The 26378-nt window shown below is 40.0% G+C and overlaps 1 protein-coding gene and 2 long non-coding RNA genes across 3 annotated transcripts; all 3 read left to right on the forward strand.

Moving 5' to 3' along the window:
- Positions 1 to 2796: 2796 nt before the first annotated feature.
- LOC126054376 (uncharacterized) lies at positions 2797 to 3956 on the forward strand. The gene is made up of 2 exons (XR_007510869.2): positions 2797 to 2910; positions 3742 to 3956. It is a non-coding gene; the product is annotated as an uncharacterized LOC126054376 (long non-coding RNA).
- Positions 3957 to 10358: 6402 nt separating this feature from the next.
- LOC126054377 (uncharacterized) lies at positions 10359 to 19849 on the forward strand. Its single transcript, XM_064043165.1, has 4 exons — positions 10359 to 10425; positions 10734 to 10851; positions 18336 to 18418; positions 19672 to 19849. Exons 1-4 carry the CDS (start codon positions 10359 to 10361, stop codon positions 19773 to 19775), a joined length of 372 nt encoding a protein of 123 aa, XP_063899235.1. The 3' UTR covers positions 19776 to 19849.
- Positions 19850 to 20611: 762 nt separating this feature from the next.
- LOC135119215 (uncharacterized) lies at positions 20612 to 23463 on the forward strand. The gene is made up of 4 exons (XR_010278053.1): positions 20612 to 21046; positions 22527 to 22606; positions 22675 to 22774; positions 22875 to 23463. It is a non-coding gene; the product is annotated as an uncharacterized LOC135119215 (long non-coding RNA).
- Positions 23464 to 26378: the final 2915 nt, after the last annotated feature.

The raw sequence follows: 26378 nt of genomic DNA on the forward strand, positions 1-26378 counted from the left end.
CTCTTGTAACGTAACCATACCGCGATGTAGGTTTCGCACAACTCGGAGCAACGCCATCTGTTGAGCAAATGTGGTAACGTGCAGTTGGGAGGTTTTTTTTATTTATTTATTTTTATTTATTATACTTTTTGCACACATTTTACAAAAAAACAATGTACAAAGGCGGACTTAACGCCTTAGGCGTTCTCTACCAGTCAACCTTTAGGTGGAGGAGAAAGGACCATGCCCATCTGTGCCCCAGTAACGCCCAGAGAAAGTATATTACAAGATAGCCCTATTAAATAAAAACTAGAATTATGATGATAATTAGAAGTCTTAAAAAGCACCGGTTAAAAAATAAAAAAATCATGGATTCATGATGATCATGAAGTTCCTAGTGAAAAACTAATAGCAATGCTGTCTATAAACGATAAAAGGTATAAAAAACCAGTGGTAATTTATCATGTTTAATGTCCAATATCTTTTGAATCGGTGCTTTATATAATATTTAATCTAGATATCTTACAAATATGGCTATAAAGCTATCGTATGACATAGAACTGGAATTTGGGCATTGCATGGCGTTGCTGACTTTTGACTCCATACTAATATGGGCATGATCCTTTCATGGCAGGTGCACTAAATATGTATATAAGAGAAATCGAAAATATATAAACGTACATAGACTTATTATACATACACATATATATAATATTTTGGTTTTATGCTCGTTTTCAGACATAATCGGGTGAAAATGAACATAATCGGTTCATCCGATAAAATAAATATTTTTTATTATTTTGTTGGCTCCTAACAATGTACTGATTTTTGGCCATATTATAGAGAATGATATGCCAAGTATGTGCGTACGGAACTTGGGTGCGAAAGTCCGACTCACGTTATAAGGGTATTCTTTAAGATTAATTTCAATGGGCTGCGGGTTGTTCGAAAGAGTTACCGCGGCCCTGGTACATAAAAGGCCTATGACGGAACACGGCGGTTTTTAGTCAGTAAGAGTCTGACACTCCCTCACCGCTGCTAACCCACAGCGGGAGGGGTCATTTGATGATTTTTGACGTCGGAAAAAAAAGGTTAATTTCAATACTCAATACTCAATTTTTTAGAAGCATTCCAAATGTTGTACAGGTGGTATATTTTATAGTTTAGAAACAATATAGATACCTAGCTATAATTAGAAATAATATAATAGAGGGTCCCTCTAGCTAGGGTACAACTTAAAGAAGTTGGTTGTACACTTTTTATAGGTATACTTTTTATTTTTTCAGCATTTATTTATATATTTAGGTATTTAATTTTTTAATGGATTCCATGTATTTTTTTATTGTAAGTATAATAATATTTGGCACTGAGGAATTGCTTTAATTTCTTTATAAATATTGTAGTTTTAGGTTCACCTTATATATTGTTTGGTAGATTGTCATAGACTTTGATGGAGCTTACTAATGGACCGAAAGAGTGTATTTTAAGTCCGGATGTAGGTAAATTTAATCTGTTTCTATGCCTGTTTTAAACCTGGACTATAAAATCCGAAATCACTTACCCGCATTGAGCAAGCGTGGTGATTAATACTCACTCCTTCTCCGTGTGAGAGGAGGCCGCAGCCCAGCAGTGGGACGATAAAAAGGCTGTAACAGTAACAGTTGGTTTTAATCTGTCTTTATGCCTTAAGTATGTTCTGATTATTATAACCCCATAGCATGTAAGGGGTTATTACAAAAATTTCTAACAAGCATATGATAATAACAAGTTGTGAGTGTTACTAGAGTGTCGTACCATTACCCATTTACTAAGTTAGCCCTATTGAACTCTTGTAACGTAACCATACCGCGATGTAGGTTTCGCACAACTCGGAGCAACGCCATCTGTTGAGCAAATGTGGTAACGTGCAGTTGGGAAGTTTCATCCTTGTTTTCAAACATAATTAGATAAAAATAAACTTGCAGAATACCGCTGCAAACTATTAAATAATGAAACATTTTACTTATCGGAAGATTAGTTCCTGAGATTAACCATCAAAATAAAGTTTATTTAGTTTGACGACAGATGGCGTTGTGCTCCCTTATTTAATCCGGGTACAGGAAAGATATACCCTCACGACGCGGCAGAAACCGCGGGAGAACTGCTAGTCATTTATACATATTAGTCACGGGCCCGTTTTATGCATTTAAATAAGAATTAGGTATACCTAGGTATTTAAGAATTGATAACTAAATTTGATTATTTACGCTGTGCCTTTAAACAATAAATAACACGCTCAATACAAATAATTATTTACGGCTTAAATGAACTGTTAATAATTAATTTTCATAATTACCAGATTAGAATTAGCTACCAGATCAAAAAGGTAAAAGTAAGTTTAGGGAAAATCTAAGATTGACCATGTGTGCAGAAAAATATAGTGGATTTTCTGAAATTTTGACAAAGCAGCCGTAGTCTGGTAGTTGGTGATTAATACGCCCGTGCATTGGAAAGCATCAAAGACTATATATACTTTATAGAGAGCACGTAAGTCGGTCCTTCTTGTGATCTCTCTCCGGTGGTGTCGGATTGTCGTCCCATCGCGCTATGAAAGTGAAGGAATAGTGAATGCACCTGTGTCCAAGCAAATGTGTGTGCACTATAATATGTCCTGCGCAGCCGGCTGATCTCCTTATATGAGAACAGCAACGTGGTTGACAATTGGTTATTGTTATTTGCCCGTACCATGTATTTTAGACTTTTAAAGCAACATAACGATTCCATATCATACCATAACTATATAATATACCTACTAAAACTAGTATAAAAACAATGATTTTAGTTATAAAATCATATTCTTACTGAATTCATTCAACATGAAGTTCTTACAAGTTGTACTACTCGCTCTAGCGGCGCTCGTGGCTTCTGTGGCTGCAGGGCCCCGTCCAATCCGTAAGTATATTTAAGATTATAAAGCTGTCGTTCTGGGGCTCGATTCTCCTAAGTTAATATTGTCAAATCGAATAGAAATTGAATCGCAATATGATCGCAATAGCAGTTTTAACCTTATCGGGCATTCTGCTACTAATAAAAGACCAATCGTATTCCAGTGACATTCGATTGGTTTGCGATTGGTCTGCTATTTTGGTGATTTTGGTTCATACGGTAGTTTAGTTTGCTCTACAATCATTTTGCAATCGTAAATCATTTGCACACAAAATGATTCATTAATGAATGACAGAAAAGGATAAAAACGTTTATTTCAAAGAAAAAATAGCGGAATGCCACATACGCTTCAAGCGTAATCGAGTCGGGATTGGATCTCAGTCGGACCGAGTCGAACGTGAATCGTATGTCGCTTAAGTAAAATTAGGAGAATCGGGCCCCTGTTTGATTTCTTAAACCCGCTAACCCCAGGAACTCATCATCGCCTATATAGTATATACGGCCTATATTTACGGCACGCCCAGTCCTGTATTTATGAATAGGCCGTATAGGCCGCGGCCTGTCATTGAACATCCTTGGCAGTCGTAACGGGTAGTCAGAAGCCAGTAAGCCTGACATCAGTCTAACCAAGGGGTATCAGGTTGCCCGGGTAACTAGGTTGAGGAGGTAAGATAGGCAGTCGCTTCTTGTAAAGCACTGGTTCTCATCTGCATCTGGTTAGACTGGAAGCCGACCCCAACATAGTTGGGAAAAGGCTCGGAGGAGGAGGGTATAGGCCGCGGCCTATACCCGCCTCACGAGCTTTAATGAGTTTTAATATAGTGTTATTGTTGACAGCGAATATTCAGAATCCTGTCGTGGTCGGGCGCATCGCTGACCCGAATACTGTGATAGTTCCCTCCAACTGCCCTCCTGGTCAGGAGATGAGTGTAGATGGAGTTTGCCGTGAACCCTGGTATGCTCCAGGAGATGGTAAAAAACCTGCAAATTAATCATAAAGTAAATAACCACTGGTTATAAGTCTTTGAAATAAATAAATGAATAAAACTGTGGTCTTTTTTTCAACTTACATACTTCTTTTTTCCAATAAGCATTAATTACTTGCCTAGTTTCCAATAATTTTTAGCCTAGGCTCCTCTTCAGGGTCGGCGCAGCATGTTTTATTCTTCCATTCTATATTTTTCACATCTCTGGTTGCTATCAACCGTTTCGGAGTTTCATAAAATACACGTTGCCTTCTCTTCTTGTATATGGGTGAATGCTATCTGACTTGACTAAGTTAAGACTTATGAATTTAGTCAATAGCGCTTTTAAGTAATAATAATACCCCATATAAAAGAAGAACCACATGGGGTTATTTCAAAAATACTTGTTGTCATTAGATATAAACCAATTAAGTAAGTACAATTAAATCGACTGAATATTACATTTTAAGGCATAAAACACATTTACTATAAGTTTGCCCTATTGAACTCTTGTAACGTAACCATACCGCGATGTAGGTTTCGCACAACTCGGAGCAACGCCATCTGTTGAGCAAATGTGGTAACGTGCAGTTGGGAGGTTTTATGCTGGTTTTCGGACATAATCAGATAAATATAAGCCTAAATAAGTCATCGGTATATTAACTATTTAACACTGATGACATTTTTCAAATCGTATCATATCTTTAGTTCTTAATATTGAAACATTCAAACAAACTTTTTCGTTTTATAATATTGTACAATTAACCAAGTCTCTGCGAATAAAGATTTTTATTTAATATCATTAAGGTACAAGTTGGCAGCCGACCGCAGGCGACAACTGCAGACGACATGTCGTCGCTTCATTCAACTACGGAGGGAATTTCATAGAAATACAAAGAAACCAGTGTGTCGTCGCGACACGTCGTCTGCAGTTGTCGCCTGCGGTCGGCTGCCAACTTGTACCTTTAAGTGCAGAAATGAAATGATGATACACGAATTCGTGCCAATTTTCTACTTAGACACTTACATGAGAAAAGTCATTGTTTTATCAGAAAATAACTACTTCATTTTAAAAACACAAAAAAAAAGTTTATTAAACGGTTTTATTTAGCTCAGCCCGTTTGTTTTATTTTTTATTATTTATTCTTGGGTCAGTAATTCAAATTTCACCCTCTTCCTGTCAACAGATTAATCTGAAATTTTGTATACACCTTTAATTCCGATGACAATTCAATATAGTAATATCAATAACATTGTAAATCCAATATGGCCGCCGGCACAAAATGGCGGATTACATATTTTTCCACAACCCCCTCAATATGGTTATCAAATGAAAGGGCTACACTACACAAGTAGAATACTGTCAAGGGCGGATCCAGCTTCGGCGCCAGGGGGGGGTCACCACAGTCGTGGTCAAGTCACAAAAAAATATTATATTGTAGCGTATACTTCTTTTAATATTAAAAGTAGTAGTATAAATACAATAAGCGCGATCGTAGCGAGCTCGAAATTTTTACGAATGTTAAGAAAAGTGTTTTTATGTAGAAAATGGCCGAGCAGAGTGAGCGCAATTTCTCGCATTTATACTACACATACTACACACACGTGCCAAACAGAAAAGCGCGAGCGAAGCGAGCGCGAAATTTTTGTTCAGGTCGAGGACTAAGGTTAAAAAGTGTTTTTATGTAAAAAATGGTCCGAGCTGAGCGAACGCGATTTCTTGGACATAATCACAGAACCGAAATTGAAAAAAGCGCGAGAGAAGCGAGCGCGAAAATTTTTATTTGGTTCGAGGACTAAAAGTAGATGAAAACGCTTTCTTGCTGTATAACAAATATACAGCACAAATACAAGAAAGCGCGATCATAGCAAGCGCGAGAATTTTTCAGGTTGAAGACTAAACGTATTGTGTACGCAGAGAAGGGCGCGTACGTTTTTTATTGCAGCAACAGTAAAACATTTTCTGTGAAAACTTCAATTGTCTTACTATTGGTAAGGGTTCATGAGATCAGGACCGTCTCTAGCTCATTCAGCGCCTGGGTGCAATCATCACCCAAGCGCCACCTATGTACCTATCTATTGAAAGATTTTGAGTAGTACATATTGATCGAAGTACATTACAAGGAATATAAATAAGAACGTTCGAACGAAAGTCACTTTTTTGGTCGGTAAAGGACTTAAAAAAATGTTTCCAAGTCATTGTAGGCTCAAACTGTTGGCCAGATTTAAGTTATGAAAGTCGAGACAGGACAACGCAATAATTGTAAAAATAAGCGCGAGCGAAGCGAGCGCGCAAATTTTTTAATTTTGGGACACAAAAAGTTCATTAGTTTGAAAAAGCGCTGTAAAGTAACAAGCCGTCGGAAGCGCAAACTGTTTTGTTTTTAATTTTTTTGAGCCTACGACACAAAAGCGCCTGATCAAGTACATTGTAAAGCAACAAGTAGCCGCGAGCGCAGCGAGCGCGAACTTTTTTAAATCATTTGTTTGAAGACTCACAAATCAGACTGGGAATTACGTACAAATAAAAAGGAACCGTGATTAGAGCGAGTGCCATTTGTGTTCGTTGAGTCGGTGCGTCAATAAAAATAAATAAACAATCAGAAATACAGTACAGACATGGTCATTTAATCGCGAGCGTAGCGAGCTAGAATTCTTTCTTTTAGTTGGATAATCAAAATGATCAATCCAACAAAGCGAAGACGACTTTTTTGTCAGTATCATGATACAATGTGGAATTTCCTTATCGAACGGGTGTAATTTCTTCGAAATTTCCTGGAGGTGGGGCGTCCCGCGGCGCCCCTGATATCGAGGCACCCGGGTTATTCGCACACCCTGCACCATAGGTTAAGACGGCCCCGCATGAAATACAGCATGTAATGTAGACAACCCGGACAGCGGATTCTTAGTAAAAGGGTCCCGTTTCCTCCTTTTGGGTACGGATAAAGAGTAAATAACAACCCCAGCGGGACCAGGGGGCCGAGGCCTGCCTGGGCTGCGGGATTGTTCGAAAGAGTTACCGTGACCCTGGTACATTAAAGGCCTGCGACGAAACACAACGGTTTTTAGTCAGTAAGAGTCTGACTAAAAACCGCTGCTTATCATTTGATGATTTTTGGCGGCGTTAAAAAGTCTCTGTTAGGGCTATGTATTGAGGAATTAGATTGTAATAAGTTATCAGGTAAGAGACCATGTAATAATGATGCACTAAATGCACTCCGTGGTTTAAGTAAGACCAAAACTGTAACTTCTCGATAAGCAAGTGACTCACGGACCTTCCGTCCACTGATACCTTAAAACCGGTCAAGTGCGAGTCGAACTAGAGCATGAAGCTTAAAATCATAAGTAATAATAATAACCCCATAGTGTCCATGGGATTATTTCAAAAATATTTGTACCCCTAGATTATAATTAAATTGTGACTCTGCATTAGACTGGTAATATAGTTAAAGCACGTTTGCCCTATTGAACTCTTGTAACGTAACCATACCGCGATGTAGGTTTCGCACAACTCGGAGCAACGCCATCTGTTGAGCAAATGTGGTAACGTGCAGTTGGGAGGTTTTGAGCACGTTTTCAGACATAATTAGATAAAAATAAGCTTGTAGAATGCTTCTGTAAACCAACTATTTAATAATGGAAACATTACCCTTATAGAAAGAGGAGTTCCTGATATTAACCATAAAAATTAAGTTTATTCAGTTTGTCGATAGATGGCGTTGTACTCCCTTATTTTATCCGAGCAAGAAATACCCTCTCGATGCGGCAGAAACCGCGGTAAAACAGCCAGTAATTTACGTTAGCCACGGGCTGCTGTTATGCGGATTAATACGAAATAGGTATACTTATGAATGATTAATAGTTAAAGATTATTTACGCTTACCGTAAATTATAGATAACACGCTCGAATCCTTACTATCCTTACTAATATTATAAATGGGAAAGTGAGTTTGTTTGTTTGTTTGTTTGTTCCGCTTTCACGCCGTAACTACTGAACCGATTGCTTTGAAATTTTGCAGACGTAAAGTTAGAAGACCGGATTAAATAATAGGGTACTTTTTATCCCGAAAAAAATAGATATTCCCGAGGGAAAACAAAAATATTGTTTGCTTGATGGATGGATTGTAGATGGCGCTGTGTGTCGTTTAAAACAAGGTAATATATTGCAAACGAATATAAACGTGTAAAGGACCATGGGCAAAAATATATGAAGCCTGGGCTCACCCACCAACAGAGATGAGACCACTTTGAATATACTTGTAAAGCACTAAACATAAAGATTTAAACTCATTTTTGCGAAGAATCCATGGGGTTATTTTGCTATAAATATTTTTCTCCGACCATAAATAAACTAATATTCTGCAAAAAGTAGTGCTGTTATGGTATTGTAGGTTTTGTTATTGAACACCTTTAACTAGTTTTAAGTCCAGGTTTAATGTATACATAAAAAATAAAACAGCTGCTAACAGTTAAAATTATTTTTGTTATATAACATTTCAATCAATATCAATAATAATGTCGTCTAAATATCCTGCCGGTGGATTAAATTGTGTGTGCCTGCCTAACCCTAGATATCATATTATTGAAATGATATGAGCACAACTTCCTACTGTGCGTCTACCTGTTAGATACGAGCAGTAATACTGAGCGATGGCATCTCGACCCATTTCGTTTCTGTTAACCAGAATGTATACGTAATATGCACGTGCCCGAACATCTCTTGACTGTATTCTTCCATTTATAAAAAAACTTTTTGCCAAGTGACAAGCATAGTTGTCACTATCCGCATTTGTGGAAAGTTCTCATCAATACAAATAATATAAGCCCAAACACGAGGTAGTTTACATATTCAGTTGTCGAGTTCCCTCGACCTTCTCCGGTCTCCATCATCAGGTCAGCTCCAAACCTTCACTGTTGCATAGTGTTATCAGACGTACACCTCATTGTCAAGTTTTTAACCTATGCATGCCTACAATTTTCGAAAGTTGCCCTCGATTTCTCAGGGTTTCCATCATCAGACCCTGGCCTGGTGATGAAGGTGGTCCCATAATCCTAGCATAATCAAATCCTGCGAATTAGGTTTTATGTCATGTATAACCAAGCGCACTACGACTTTTAACAATTGTCTTTTTCTACAAAACCTATTTAGGTGCATATCTTTTTTTTGCCATGGAATTGAAGGTAGTGCCCATAGTAACAATTTTAGTACAAACAAAAACCTTCACAACGACATATGCTATAACTCTGTTGGACAATGAGCCCAATTTGACTCATGGTCCTTTAGAAGCTAAATGATACGATAATGAATCCCCGAAAATGAGGAATTCCCGAGGGATGATGTACAATTTGTTGCCTCATATCCTGTGGAGTTTTTAAATTCATTGGAATTATCTGGGGTGCCTTCTCATAAATTAAAACTAAAAGTAGGTGTTCCGGTGATGCTCATGCGTAATCTCGATGCCCCTAGACTGTGTAATGGTACCAGGCTGCGTGTCACTCAGCTTGGGCGGAACATTATTACAGCCACTATTTTAACTGGCGCAGCAAAGGGTGAAAGTGTACTCATTCCTCGGATTCCGATTATTCCAACAGACCTCCCATTTCAATTTAAAAGACTACAATTTCCTATAAGGGTTTCATTTGCAATGACCATTAATAAAGCACAAGGCCAAACTCTAAGGGTTGCTGGAGTACACTTAGAAAAACATTGTTTTTCGCATGGTCAGCTCTATGTAGCGTGTTCCCGGGTTTCCAGTGCCCAAAATCTGCATGTTTTTGCTCCACAAGGGAAAACGTATAATATAGTGTACCATTCAGTTTTGGTTTAACAACTAATCGTATCCAGCGTTAAATCGCGCTTCTTAGATTTTTCCGTGGGAATGATAAGTGTTCTTATAGTTGTGATTTATACCGCAATATAACCGAATTCCACGCGGGCGAAGCCGCGGGCGGAAAGCTAGTAAACAATAATAATAGAAATAAATTATTTACGGCCTAAATGAACTGTTACTAATTAATTATTATAATCACTTAATTACCAGATCAAAACGGTAAAAGTAACTATTTAGTAGTGGAATAGTGGATTTTATGAAATTTCGACAAAGCAGCCCGAAATCTGGCAGTTGGTGATTGATTGCACGTTAATGTCGGTCCTGCTTGTGATCTCTCTCCGGTGGTGTCGGATTGCCGCCCCATCGGACTATGAGAGTGAAGGAATAGGGATTGCACCTGCGCTTAAGCAAATGTACGTGCACTATGATATGTCCTGCGCAGCTAGCTGATCTCCTTACATGAGAACAGCGGCCGTGGCCGACAAACGGCTAAGACGCCATTATTATTGTTATTTGCCCGTACCATGCATTTTAGACTTTTACAGCAACATAACTATTCCATATCATACCATTACTATATACCTAATATACCTACTGAAAATAGTATAAAAACCATGATTTTAGTTAGAAAATCATATTCTTACTGAATTCATTCAACATGAAGTTCTTACAAGTTGTACTACTCGCTCTAGCGGCGCTCGTGGCTTCTGTGGCTGGTGCAATCCGTAAGTACCTACATATATAATATCATAAAGCTGAAGTTCTATTTGACTGCTTGAACCCCAACTATGTTAAGGTTCTTCTAACCTACAGACAGACATGTGTTGCTGGGGAGTTTGTTGCGCCACTTCTTCTTCACAGCAATAACACATAGGAAGTAGTGAAGGGTGGGCGTTTTGGGGGCTGTCTTATGTAAATTCCTGACGTTTAAAAAGTGCTGTCTTGCAGCCAAGTTTGAATAAATTATTTTTGATTTTGTATAGACTTAGCCATGAGCTTTAATGAGTTTTAAATATGGTGTAATTGTTGACAGCGAATATACAGAATCCTGTCGTGAACATGCGCGATGCTGACCCGAATTTTATAACGGTTCCTCCAAACTGCCCTCCTGGTCAGGTGATGGGTCCAGATGGAGTTTGCCGTGAACCCTGGTAGACTGCGGCTGCAGTCGCTCATGCTGGACTCCAGCAGATGTTAAACTTGCTAATAAATGACTGAATAAAACTGTGGTCTTTTTTTTCAATTTACATATTTATTTTTAACAGCCTTTCCCAATATCTATCCCAGTTCGCTTACGACGCTTACTTAGATGTAGAATTTTGACATTACTTGGTGTGGGTCTATCTCTAGTAAGTAAAACAACAGATTATAGATAGCATATGGGAATGGCGATAAGTCAAATAACTTCCTATCTTGATGTCGCGATGGCTTAGTGGTTAATGCATCAACCTCTCAAGTATGAGAGTGCGAGTTCGATTTCAGGTCAGGCTTGTATGACGTGTGACAGGGGAAAATTGAAGAAGATGACATATTGCGCCGACCCCAAATAAAATTGGGAACAGGGCAGGAGGAAGAAGAAGAAGAGCTTGTACCAATGCAACCTTCTATGTTATAAGTACTTTATAAGTATATCTTAGACACCCAATGACATTCCAGGGGATTATATATTAGTTTACATAACTATAACTATCAGAGCTATCATTATTTGTATACTCTATCCACGGAAGCAAGAGCTAAAAGGTAAACAAAGAATGACACTTTTTCAAGATGGCGGTATAACCCGACCGATGACAAAATCACAAATACTGCGAACATTTTACACAAAAATGTGACGTTTTGTCATCGGTCGGGTTATACCGCCATCTTGAAAAAGTGTCATTCTTTGTTTACCTTTTAGCTCTTGCTTCCGTGGATAGAGTATAGCTATTATTATGCTATATATTGAGCTATTATTATCGACCTGAGAATCTGCTCTTAGCAAAGTTGGTTTAAAATAAACATTAATTACTTGCCCAGTTTCCAACGTTTTGGAATCTAGACTAGTCATCTTCTGACTGCTAACAACCGTTTCGGAGTTTCCTAAAATACACGTTGCCTTCTCTTCTTGTATATGGGTGAATGCTATCTGACTTGACTAATTTAAGACGTATGAATTTAGTCAATAGCGCTTTTAAGTAATTATAATAACCCCATACAGTCCATGGGATTATTTCAAAAATACTTACAGTCATCAGAAAAAAACAGGGCCCATATAATAAGTAAAAAGAAATTGACTGAATGTTACTAGTTAAGGCATAAACACATTTGCTATAAGTTTGCCTTATTGAACTCTTGTAACGTAACCATACCGCGATGTAGGTTTCGCACAACTCGGAGCAGCGCCATCTGTTGAGCAAATGTGGAAGCATGCAGTTGTGAGATGTGCATGGCTAATATCAGATCAGATAACAAAAGTGTTTTCGGTACTAAACAGTTAATGTAAACCAATGAATTTTACAGACTTATGTTTATCTAATTATGTCCTAAAACTGGCATTAAAACTTCCCAACTGCACGTTGCCACATTTGCTCAACAGATGGCGTTGCTCCGAGTTGTGCGAAACCTGCATCGCGGTATGGTTACGTTACAAGAGTTCAATAAGGCAAAGTTAGTAAAAAGGGCTTGTATAGAGCAGTGTTATCTCATTTCAATATTTGACAGATTGACTAATTTTTGTGATAACCCCATAGACACTATGGGGTTATAATCAAACTCTAATTATTTATTTGCTTGTTAAAGCATCTATACTAATATGAAGACTCCGCAACTACAGAGCTGATTTGAAATATTATTTCACAGATGGAAAGCTACACTAATATAGGCTATATTTTATCCCGGTACAGCTGCAGTAGTTCCCACGGGAAGCGAGTAAATAAACTTCTAAATGTCTAAACCCACTTTTCATATTAGGTATGTAATTTTTTTTTAAAGGTTACTTGACACTATTACTAAGATTTCGCTATCCGTCTGTCACCAGGGCCCCGATTCTCTTAAGTTAATAATGTCAAAATCGAATAGAAATCGAATCACAATATGATCGTAATAGCAGTTTCAACCATATCGGGCATTCTGCTACTAATAAAAGACCAATCGTATTCGATTGACATTTGATTGGTGTGCGATTGGTCTGCTATTTTGATGATTTTGGTCTATACAGTAGTTTGCTGTACAATCATTTTGCAATCGTAAATCATTTGCAGACAAAATGATTCATTATTGAATGATAGAAAAGGATAAAAACGTTTATTTCAAAGAAAAAAATAACGGAATGCCACATACGCTTCAATCGTAATCGAGTCGGGATTGGATCTCAGTCGAATCGAGTCGAACGTGAATCGTATGTCGCTTAAGTTAAATTAGGAGAATCGGGCCCCTGGGCACATTTTATAGAGTATGGTACGGAACTTTGGTTTGAGGAAGATGATGAGTATGATGAATGTGGACGGATATAGTGGAAGAGGAAGACCAAAGAAACGATGGATGGATTGCGTGAAAGTACTTGAAAGTAGATATGGTAAGAAAGAATGTTACTTGTGAGATGACAGCAGATAGAAAAGTATGGAAGGAGAAAACACGCTGCGCCGACCCCAAATAAAATTGGGATAAGGGCAGGAGGATGATGATGGTACGGAACTTTGGTGCGAAAGTCCGACTCACATTATGCCGGTATTCTAAAGTTAATTTCGGATTATTATAACCCCACTAGCTGGTGCCCGCGACTTCGTCTGCGCAGGTTTAGTATTTCGAACTATATGTTTACAAATTGTAGCCTATGTGTTATTCTGATGTATAAGCTATATTATTGTAAAGTTTCATTAAAATCCATTCAGTAGTTTTTGCGTGAAAGAGTAACAAACATCCATACATCCATACATACAAACTTTCGCGTTTATAATATTAGTAGGATAGCATGCAAGGGGTTATTACAAAAATTACTAACTGGAGTTTATTACAGGTGTCAGTTACAGCCTTTTTACCGTCCCACTGCTGGGCACAGGCCTCCTCTCACGCGGAGAAGGATTGAGCATTAATCACCACGCTTGCTCAATGCGGGTTGGTGATTTCAGACTATATAGTCCAGGTTTCCTCAAGATGTTTTCCTTCACCTTTTAATCAGCCTTTGGTGTCTAAGATATCCTTAGAAAGTACATACAAACTTAGAAAAGTTGCATTGGTACTTGCCTGACCTGGATTCGAACCTGCGCCCTCATACTCAAGAGGTTGGTTCTTTGCCCACTAGGCCACCACGACTTTTTTTATTACAGGTACGGAATTAAATTTCTACATACAAACACCATTTACTAAGTTTTCCATATTGAACTCTTGTAACGTAACCATACCGCGATGTAGGTTTCGCACAACTCGGAGCAACGCCATCTGTTGAGCAAATGTGGTAACGTGCAGTTGGGAGGTTTTATGTCCATTTTCAGACCTAATTACATATATAAAAATAAGCTTGCAGCATGGCTCTGTAAACCAACTACTTAATAATGAAAACATTTTCAGTATCGGAAGAGTAGTTCCTGTATATATGTGTTCCAATAAATAACACGCTCAATACAAATAAATAAACAATTATTTACGGTTTAAATGAACTGTTAATAATTAATTTTCATAATAACCAGATTAGAATTAGCTACCAGATCAAAAAAGGTAAAAGTAAGTTTAGGGAAAATCTAATATTAACCATGTGTGCAGAAAATTATAATAGACTTTCTGAAATTTTAACAATACAGCCCGAAGTCTGATTGATACACCCGTACAGCGGAGAGCACGTTAATGTCGGTCCTGCTTATGATCTCTCTCAGGGGCCCGATTCTCCTAATTTTACTTAAGCCACATACGTTTCACATTCGCCTGCGATCCAATCACGACTGGATTACCATTGAAGCGTATGTGGCATTCCGCTATTTTTTCTTTGAAATAAACGTTTTTACCCTTTTCTGTCATTCAATAATCAATCATTTTGTCTGCAAATTTATTGCAGTACTAGCTGTTGCCCGCAACTTCGTCTGCGTGGGCAATGTAGAATAGTCAAAATACTACTTATCCCGTAGGTGCATTCTTTCACGTGTCTCAGTGGCGTGCACTTGGAGAGGCCTATGTCCAGCAGTGGACTGCGATAGGCTGATGATGATGATGATGATGATGATATGCTTTGAGTCTGACAAAGCTGTCATTTGTACATTTTCTGCAGCTGCTGCGACTAATCAGAAGCCAGAAAGTCTGTCAGTCTTACCATGGATATCGGCTTGTGTAGTTGACTGGATTGAAGATAGGTAGATAGTCGCTCCAAGCAAAATATTGGTACTCAAACAGATTCGGTGACTGGAAGCCAACACCAACATAGTTGGGGAATAGCCGGATGGATGATAAAATGAGTCATCATCATCAGCAGGCGCATAGGGTAGGATAGTTTCACTACTGGGGAGAAACACTTGTATGACGGGGATTTTCTGTGCACTTACTCACTATAGTAAGGCTGACCCCACATTAGGCGTGCGCGATCCTCGGGCGTGTGAGTAGCGCGGGCGTCGCGAGCGCGCTGCGTGAACGTCGCGTTTTGCTGCCCTGCGGCATGTGTGAAGAGTGCAAGCGACGCGGCGCTCGAGTTGCGTTCTTACCCCTTCGCCTGCTATCCCCGCCACCCGCTAAACGCCTCAGCAGTTAAACGTCAAGGAGAGCGGCGCGTGCGCGCCGCGATTTCGCTGTAGGTAAATGCCGCAGGGCAGCAAAACGCGACGTTCATGCAGCGAGCTCGCGACGCCCGCGCTACTCACACGCCCGAGGATCGCGCACGCCTAATGTGGGGGAGGCCTAAGCCGGGACTCCACCGAAATGTTTGCATTAGTTCACGAATAAGCAAAATGTACGTATCTGTGAGAGTCCACTTCATGTGTTCGTACTTGAAACCTGCAGTTTTGCCAAGATTTTCAAAATGTACTACAATTTGTCATTTCTTGGTGGAGCCAGCAAATCAAAAGAAACAGAAGTGTTGTATACTGGGCGTCACTACCGCACACCGGGAAAATTTCGCTCTTGCGTTTATATACCATATTTTGTGCCACACGTAAACAGGACGACAGTAAGTAAAAAAAGTCCACCGAAAAACTTTCAAAGATCTGATGAACGAACAAATCAGACCTGACTTGGTCAACTGGGGCCAATCAGAGCTCTATGAAGCGATCATATGCTTTGGCTCCTACTGTTATTGTGGTTTCTGAAAATTTATTCACCTCATTCAACGATGAATGTAATTCTGATGGTACTATTAAGAACACTTGCTTAGCGCAGAAGCTGACGTTGGCAGGTCGACTCTTTTGACTTCTCGAATAGGATACCATTGGTTTTTGTGCAATGCACACCTGCAATGCATGCTGGATTAGGATAGGATACAGGTGGATAGGATTTGCAACAGAAAACAATTCTGTCTTTGTGATTGAATGACATCAAACGTAGTTTTATATAAAAGGTGTTTTTTTAGACTTGGCTCGGGTCTTACTGAGACTGTTCGTAATCGTGACCAGTGTATTTGCGATCAGAAGTTGAAAGTAAGCATGTCTCTGGTATGCGACGCGCAATTTGTACGTTTTCAGACGCATAAAGCATTTTACGTGTGTATGGTATTAAATCGAGAAAGCTCCCATTTCTTATCTGCACTTTGTATCTGGGCTTGTTCTTAAAGCTACAGAATCCTACATTACCTACCTACCTCACGGTTAGCAGCGCTTGCGAGAGACAGATCCTCCTTTCTTCTAGGATTAAGTTTACATACTTTGCATCAGAAAAAATAATGAAGGTCTACTTAATACTATTCACTCAAAGTAATTTGTTTTAAGGCCACCACATTAGTGGAAGAGAAGCTAAACTATGTTTATGAAAAAATCCTGATATAAACTCCATCTGTAACTTTAAATGATAATTAATTGTTATACTAAAGTCATAATTTTTGACATAATATTCAAAAAATAATTTAGATGGCACCGTTTTAAATTTGGCTGAGAACTATTATTTTCCTTTCATCAAGGTAATAATTATAATTAGATTTTGATGTGGCACGGCAAACTGACAAACACTATTGAAATGTCTATCGAAAAATTACACTACGTGTTAAAATATGGTGAATTACGGAAAATACACAACTCCATCTGTTGAAATAATAATCCTCTATAAAGAATGTATGTCGCCTTAGGCGATTATCACACTGCCCCGCATGATGCAGCGTAGTGCGTGGATGCGTTTTTTTCCGTTGTATGGAAATATCTCCGTTTATATGGAAAACACGCATAGTCCAACACACTGAAAATGCATCCACGCGCGTTCATGCGGATCACGCACATACATGCGGAGAAACACGCACCCCCGCGCGTAGGTGCGGGGCGAAACGCAAGGTATGGCACACTGATCCCGCAGTGACGCGCGTGATTTTGAATGGGCGTGACGTGTATATTTGAAAATGGAAGCCGCCGTGCGTGAATTTACAAAACGCACCTACGCGCGTGAGTGCGTGAAAAACCCGCACGATGATGCAGATCTGCACTCCCGCAAGAACGCGCGTAGGTGCGTCGACACGCAAGATGCAGCGTGATGCGGGGCAGTGTGAAGATCACCTTACGGAAAATACACAACTCCATCTGTTGAAATAATAATCCTCTATAAAGAATGTGTGGTAATTTATTGTCATTTACCACCTCGCTCCTTTGACAAATTTTATGTATTTTATTTAACACAGATTACCACAGATGGAGCTACTTTAACCTTGGCTAAACAAAATTTTCATATTTTTTTTTTCTTCCGAAGTTACTTATGAAGGTGTGATTTTCTGTGTAAAGGTTAATAATAGGCCGATCAACTAATATAAGTACAACATTCAAATGTACAGTTTTGACAAACAGATTGCGTGTCGTAATATTTTACATCTTGAATTTACAAAATTAATCATATCTTTTGATAGAGTGAATCGATTTCGATGAAACAAAAACTAAGTAATACCCCAAGTTACGTAGAATTTTTGTATATAAGCATTGTCTGCATTGAATTCGTAGATTTTACGTGAATCCCGAACGAACAAACAGATAAACAGACAAACAGACAAACAGACAAAAATGACAAAAATGATGGAAATGGGTTCTGTTAGTTATCCTTTAACATGCTGGCTATTTTTTTTGCCAATTTCTTCAATGTACAAAAATTACTTTTCTACAGATTTATTATATGTATAGATGATTGTAGAACAAACTACCGTATAGAAAAAATCACCAAAATAACAGACCAATCGCGTCTTATATTAGTAGCTGAATGCCCGGTATGGTTAAAACTGCTATTGCGATCATAATTGCGATTCGATTTTGACATTATTAGGAGAATCGGGCCCCTGGTCGTGTCGTGTCCAAGCAAATGTACGTGCACTAAAATTTTTGCCATGCCCGACAATCGGCAAGAACGCCATTATTATTGTTATTTGCCCGTACCATGCATTTTAGACTTTTACAGCAACATAACTATTCCATATCATACCATAACTATATAATATACCTACTAAGAATAGTATAAAAACTATGTTTTAGTTCAAAAAATCACATTCTTACTGAATTTCTTACGACATGAAGTTCTTACAAGTTGTACTACTCGCTCTAGCGGCGCTCGTGGCTTCTGTGGCTGCAGGGATAAGTGCAATCCGTAAGTATATATAATATTATAAAGCTTTTTTTTAACGACGTTAAACATCATCAAATGACCCCTCCCGCTGTGGGTTAGCAGTCTCGAGGAAGTGTCAGACTCTTATTGACTAAAAACCGTCGTGTTCCGTCGTGGACCTTTTATGTGCCAAGGCCGCGGTATCTCTTTCGAACAACCCGCAGCCCCGGCAGGCCTTGGCTTGACTGGGCCCCGCTGGGGTTGTTGACATCTCTTTGAGGAGCGCGTGGAACAACGCGCGCCGTCGACACGGGTCTGTCGTCTAAGCAGACAGAGGGACGATGAGCCACCCGAACTCACCGCCCACAGACCCACGCCTACTGTAGCAGGGAGTCATCTCGCGACACCCGGCGCCCGTGGTGTCTACCTGGTCCAGCGCGGCGGCCGGGATGAGAGGTGCGAACTCTCTGGCGTTCCGCCTCCTCCTTCTCGAACATGACCGCTTCGCAGAAGGAGGCGACGGCATCCCATTCCCTTTCGCCCCGGACCATGGCCTGAACCAGGGCCGGACGCGAGAGGTCGCCGCCGCCTAAAGTCTCGACGAGGACCCGGCGGAGTGCCCTTTGTGCACTCCTGGACTGTGTGGTCCACCGTGTCCTCGGGGCTGTCAGCACAGTGGTGACACCCGGGCGCCTCCTCACGACCGATTCGATGCAGTCCTGCGTCATGCGGTACATGAGGGCGCCGTGACTCCTCCCGAGCCACTCCTCAAAGAGGGGACTTACCGCCACTATGGTGGCGTGCCCAATATTATAAAGTTGAAGTTCTGATTGATTGCTTGAACCCGCTACTCTCATAAACTCATCATCTCCCGAGCCTTTTCCCAACTATGTTGGGGTCGGCTTCCAGTCCAATTGAGACTGAGTTCCGATGTTTTACAATGAGCGACTGCCTATCTGACCTCCTCAATCCAGTTACGGGTACGCCACAATAGGGGCGGTAACTCCCCGCTTTGAGGTTTGGCTCGGGAGGAGTTATGGCGCTCTCACCTTCGCGTGAAATAGGTCCCCCCTAGGCCTCCGGGGCTGCGGTATGCTCGCGCGAGATACCGTGACGCTGGTACATTAAGTTCATGGTTGGGTTTAGTCACTCCCGAGAGTCTGACACTCCCGAGCGCTGCACACACAGCGGGAGCCGTCATTTCATGATTTCCCATTAGAACGGTATGCTATAACTTTAGTATAGACTTAGCCAGGAGCTTTAATGTGTTTTAAATGTGGTGTTATTGTTGAAAGCGAATGTACAGAACCCTGTGGTGGTCGGGCGCATCAGCGTTCCCTACAACTGTCCTCCTGGTGAGGAGATGAGTGTGGATAAAGTTTGCCGTGAACCCTGGTAGACTGCGGCTGCAGTCGCTCATGCTGGACTCCAGCAGATGATAAACTTGCTAATAAATAACTGAATAAAACTGTGGTCTTTTTTTCCATTTACATATTTATTTTTACAGCATTTCCCAATATAGTATCTATCCAGTTCGCTTAGTAGATGTAGAATTTAACATACAAAATTGTACAAAATTCAAGTTTAGAATACACTCTCACGCATGCTTGGCTAACCCTTTTGATGCTAGTAACATATTACAGTCATTAAAACCCTTTGAAATACACGTAAAGTCCTTAAAACCAAGATTTCGCATAGGTGCCCGCTTTTTTTGCAAAAGAGAATATTAGCAGGGATGGTACGGAATTTTGGTGCGAAAGGCCGACTCACATCGTGCCAATATCTTAAGGTTAATTTCGGTTTATTATAACCCCATAGCATGCAAGAGGTTATCACAAAAATTGCTTTGATAGTGACTAGTTGTGAGTGTTACTACAGTGTTGTACCATTACCCATTTAATAAGTTTGCCTTATTGAACTCTTGTAACGTAACCATACCGCGATGTAGGTTTCGCACAACTCGGAGCAACGCCATCTGTTGAGCAAATGTGGTAACGTGCAGTTGGGAGGTTTTATGCTCGTTTTCAGACATATTTAGATAAAAATAAGCTTGCAGAATGTCTCGGTAAATCAACTATTTAAGGACGCGTTTGCAGTTTGAGCAAAATTAAGCTGTTTTTCGGTACATTTTGCGACTAAACCAAGCCAAATCAAATATGACAAATAACTCCTAGTTATAGCTTGGGTCTTCAACTATAAACGCGAGGAAGGTTTTTTTTGAAAAAATAAATTTTGATATCATAAAAAGTTATTTCGTAACCCCTTTCTACAAAATTCATGATTCCGGGTCAAGTTTAGGTACAATTTTCTACTAAGAATAAAGTAATTTAATATTGATTTATTTTTTGTAAATAGGCAAACATAGTCAAGATTAAATGTGAGGAAAAAAAATACAGTATTGTGCTATGAATAAGGTTAGAAAAAATAAAAACAAAACCAATTTTTTTCACATATTTTGCTACTAACGATGAGTCTTAACAGCTTGAAATAGGGGTTATTTTATTTGTATTCCTTCCGACCCACGATTGTGCGAAAGCCTCATTCTGAGTCAGTCTGCGCTCGGCCGCCGTCGTGAGAGGACACTGTATCGCTCGTTTCCAGCTGCTCGTGTTGAAAAAGATCGCTGTATAAATACAAAATATTCGACTAACCAAATTTGATCCTTCTAAGGTAAGATTATTGATTTTTATCATTACACCAAAATATTATGCAATATTGTAAATATTTCACTAAAAAATAACGTTTCATCGCACGTGATCATGAAGTACTTTGGTGACTGCTAACGTGGAGTGACCTGAAGGTATATCCTCGGTGTCTGCTACTGGAACTCCGCGACGAATTGAGTCAGATGTACCGAGTTTGGACTCGTTTTGTGTGTTATGAAGAGACTTTACCACCGGACTTGATGGAGTAACCTGAAGGTATACCCTCGGTGTCTGCTACTGGAACTCCGCGACGAATAGATCTAGGTGTACCGAGTTTGGGCTCGTTTTGTTAGCTATGATGAGACCTTACCACCGGACTTGGTGAAGTGACCTGAAGGTATACCCTCGGTGTCTGCTACTGGAACTCCGCGACGAATAGATCTAGGTGTACCGAGTTTGGGCTCGTTTTGTTAGCTATGATGAGACCTTACCACCGGACTTGATGAAGTGACCTGAAGGTATACCCTCGGTGTCTGCTACTGGAACTCCGCGACGAATTGAGTCAGATGTACCGAGTTTGGACTCGTTTTGTGTGTTATGAAGAGACTTTACCACCGGACTTGATGGAGTAACCTGAAGGTATACCCTCGGTGTCTGCTACTGGAACTCCGCGACGAATAGATCTAGGTGTACCGAGTTTGGGCTCGTTTTGTTAGCTATGATGAGACCTTACCACCGGACTTGGTGAAGTGACCTGAAGGTATACCCTCGGTGTCTGCTACTGGAACTCCGCGACGAATAGATCTAGGTGTACCGAGTTTGGGCTCGTTTTGTTAGCTATGATGAGACCTTACCACCGGACTTGATGAAGTGACCTGAAGGTATACCCTCGGTGTCTGCTACTGGAACTCCGTGACGAATAGATCTAGGTGTACCGAGTTTGGGCTCGTTTTGTTAGCTATGATGAGACCTTACCACCGGACTTGATGAAGTGACCTGAAGGTATACCCTCGGTGTCTGCTACTGGAACTCCGTGACGAATAGATCTAGGTGTACCGAGTTTGGGCTCGTTTTGTTAGCTATGATGAGACCTTACCACCGGACTTGATGAAGTGACCTGAAGGTATACCCTCGGTGTCTGCTACTGGAACTCCGTGACAAATAGATCTAGGTGTACCGAGTTTGGGCTCGTTTTGTTAGCTATGATGAGACCTTACCACCGGACTTGATGGAGTGACCTGAAGGTATACCCTCGGTGTCTGCTACTGGAACTCCGCGACGAATAGATCTAGGTGTACCGAGTTTGGGCTCGTTTTGTTAGCTATGATGAGACCTTACCACCGGACTAGATGAAGTGACCTGAAGGTATACCCTCGGTGTCTGCTACTGAAACTCTGCGACGAATAGAGTTAGGTGTACCGAGTTTGGACTCGTTTTTATTATTTTTTTTTTATAATAAAATGTTTGAGTACATAATAACTATGAATATTCAATTGTTGTTATAGATGCCGAGAAGTCGAACGTTTGGCAAAAGCTCTCGTAAACAAGTGCTTTCCAGAAAAAATGCATTGGAAAATATAAGACGGTAATCATTTGTTTATGGAATGCTCATCATAATTGAGAACTGTCAAATTAATTCGTTTGTTTTCACAGACTTCGAGAAGTGAGTCGCAATTCTAGTGACATAAGTGAGGTGCATTCAGAAGAAACAGATTGTAGTACTTCCAATAACAATGACTTGGAGACATCTTACGTAAGTTATCATATTTCTTTACTACGACTTGTACATGTACTATTATTGTGTTTTGCTAACGTCCTTTGGTACAAATGACAAATTAAATATTTTTTTCTAGACCGCTGTGGATGAAGAAAAAGTAACCTATCAGATTTCAGGAAGAAGGCTTATTGAAATGGCTTATTTTATGGAGCAATTACAAGGAATCAGCAATCATAAGTCTATGTTTAATTGTAATTTGAGTACAATTGAACTATTGAGTGAAAAAAGGTCTGGGCTTCACTCGACCTTTTCAATTAAATGCAAAATGTGTGGTGCTGAATTCACGTTAGAATCATCCAAAAAAACTGAAAATAAAATGGACGTGAATGAAGAAATTGTCGCTGGTATAATGACGATTGGTGCTGGGGTTACACAGCTTAATACTGTTTTGTGTCATGTAAATATGCCACCAATGTCAGTACGATTGTACCAAGCTAAGCATGACATAATAAGTCGGTGGTGGAAAAAGGCTGCGCAGCACTACATGATCGAGGCGGGTAAAGAGGAGAAAGACAATGCTTTAGCTATTGGAAGTGTAAATACAGATGGGTTAGCTATGATACCTGTATCGGGTGATGCATGTTGGTCCAAGCGCTCTTATGGAACCAATTACAGTGCTTCCTCCGGTGTTGGTGCAATCGTAGGCATGCACTCAAAAAAAGTATTATACAAGCTGTTGATTTGCATCCGTGCCATAGTCAAGGACGTAAATATGCTAATGATTCTCGACCCAAATCAACGAAAAAATGGGTAGGTAATTTTTTCATGTTTTTTTCTTATTTACGTATATCCGTCAGTGTAACCCAGCCGTACTTTAATTCGGCGCGTGTGTTACTAGCCTTACTACCGCGCTGCGCACTCACACAAACGCAAACGATACATGCACAAAGCATACGCAACGATCGTTCAATAAAAATCGTAGATCATCCAGCCTACCCAAATTCACCCAATCACAGTGCGAGTACTCCCACACACTCGCCTCGCCGCTCCCCGCGTGCCCTTGAAGCCGGAACAAACAAGCGCCACGGCAAGCAGTGTGTTTGATGTCGCCGCCGCTGCTGCGTACGTGCGCTTTGAATTCCGCGACGTGTAGGTGCGAGATGACGGAAAACTACACGAACACGAGTTGGTGGCGATGGTCCGCCTGTATGCCATCAGTGACAACAGTGTACTAACAGCCATCCATCCTCCGAGCCTTTTCCCAATCATGCTGGGGTCGGCTTCCAGTCTAACCGGATTCAGCTGAGTACCAGTGCTTTACAAGAAGCGACTGCCTATCTGACCTCCTCAACCCAGTTACCCGGGCAACCCGATACCCCTTGGTTAGACTGGTGTCAGACTTACTGGCTTCTGACTACCCGTTACGACTGCCAAGGATGTGCAATGACAGCCGTACATACCTATGTTCCGGGAAATGTTTACCGACCGGGAACCCTCATCACGGAGGGTCATGCTGGTCATGTGACAGACTTATGTGCTAGGACCGTTAACTTAGTGCTTTCGACACATTAAAAACGAATGTGATAGTGTTATGTTAGCTGAAGGACAACCAGCTACTTCGTCGTGCTCGATTGTGCCAAGAGTGTGAAGGTGACAGCTTTGAACAGTACCTCCGGGTAACTAAACTAGGTAATTTATTTATTTGTACATTTTGTAAATACGTAGTCAGCTTAATCAATTTTATTAGTGTAAATAAGTTGATTTCTTAACCACGCCAATAATACCTACGAGCCGAAAGAATCACCTCGTGCCTACACTTAACTAACACATCTTTCACCAATTTAATCGAAAATTAAAAACAAAATTACTACGAAATCTTTACGCTGAATGTTAAAGCAAACCGAAAATGTTATCAATCAGCTGTTAACAGGTCAGTGAACTTTCCTTTAGCGCACTAGTATTACGTCATTAATAAGATTTCCGTGCTCCAAGGTCCTAAGACCGTTAAAAAGGAAGCAAAATTTCTAATTATTAACCAATTTAATTCAAAAATAAAAACTAAATCACTGCGAAAACTTTATGCTGAAAGATAAAGCAAAACGAACATTTTATCAATCAGCTGTTAACATGTTAGTGAACTTTCTTTCGCGCACTTGTATTGCTTATTACTGTAGTTAATAAGATATCTGTGTTAAATTTATGCTCAAAAATTAGTACCTAAGTAAAGTAAAACGAAGTTAATGACAATAATGAATGTGATTTTCGAAACTTTAGGTAAAATGATTGCTATCGCGTATCACTCGGTCTCGCTCGCTCGCGCGCTCGCGCTGTCATGTCGTAGATAAGACACTCACACATCGACACTCACGCACACACGTAGACATTAGTTTTCTCTGTCTACGCACACATAGCTGCCATCACGCACACACTGTGGCCGCGGGGGAATTCTGTTATGATTTGTGTTTAACCGTGGGCTAAATTCTGAAATACCATGAAATTACAACATCAAAAAAAGCAGCGCATATTAGCTTTTTCCCGCCTACCGTAATTCAAATCGATTATTTACGTATTTAATTTTAACCTCCTTGACTATGGCACGGATGCAAATCAACAGCTTGTATTATGGTGTCAAAAATAAATTCTGCAATATCTGTGCACGAGCAGAAAATAAAGGGGCATTACCTAGGAAACATGCTTGTTTTAAAAATTTTCAAGGTCCTTCTACCGCTATAGAAGCAGTTGTAATAACAGAGGGCTTCAAAAAGTCCATTGGTATGCATGGACTTATCTACCACCAGTTTATAGCAGATGGTGATTCAAGCACTTATGCTAGCATTAGGAACGCAAGGCCTTATGATAACATAACTGTGGGTAAAATCGAATGTAAAAATCATTTACTAAGAAATTACTGCAAAGGCCTGCTAGCAATTTGTAGTAATACTTCTTTCCACATAAGGGGCCGAAAGATTCTGAAAGAAAATTATTTGCGTATACGTTGGGGCATTGATAGTAGCGTCAAATATTGGTCCAATAAAAACGTTGCTTTCGAAGAAAAGGCAAGAGGTATCAAAAATGATATAATAAATGGTCCCTATCATATATTTGGTGATCACTCCAACTGCGCAACTTATTTTTGTAGTGATGACGTCAAAAAACGCAACGTGAATAATATGGTGCCAGAACTGACAGCTTACGGGTCTTTCAAAAGTTGAAGATTTGGCCCAACGTCTTTCACTGCATTCCTGTAGTTTTGTTTACAATGAAACAAATAATGCAGTGGAAAGTTTTAATGCACGAGTTGCAAAATTTATAGGAGGCAAAAGAGTGAACTTTACCCAGCGGGGGTCCTATCTTGCTCGTTGTGCTGCAGCCGTGGTGTCCTATAACACGGGTGTCCTTCAGTCGGCAGTACACAAATATATTTTGGCACAGATGCCAATCCCGAAATTGTTCGGCTAGAAAAATTACGCCAAAATTTAAATCAAAAAGGCACAACAGAAAATTAAAAAAAAAGAATCCAAAGCCATCTGCATCTAAAGATGCCTATTATGGTGAAAGTTGCCAAAAGGTGGACATGAACGAGGAAGAATTTGAAGAGGCCAAAATAAATTTTAAATGCATTAGAACTTTCGGAGACTGA

The sequence above is a fragment of the Helicoverpa armigera genome, chromosome 31 (genome assembly GCF_030705265.1).
Source record: "Helicoverpa armigera isolate CAAS_96S chromosome 31, ASM3070526v1, whole genome shotgun sequence".
Classification (NCBI taxonomy): Eukaryota; Metazoa; Arthropoda; class Insecta; order Lepidoptera; family Noctuidae; genus Helicoverpa; species Helicoverpa armigera.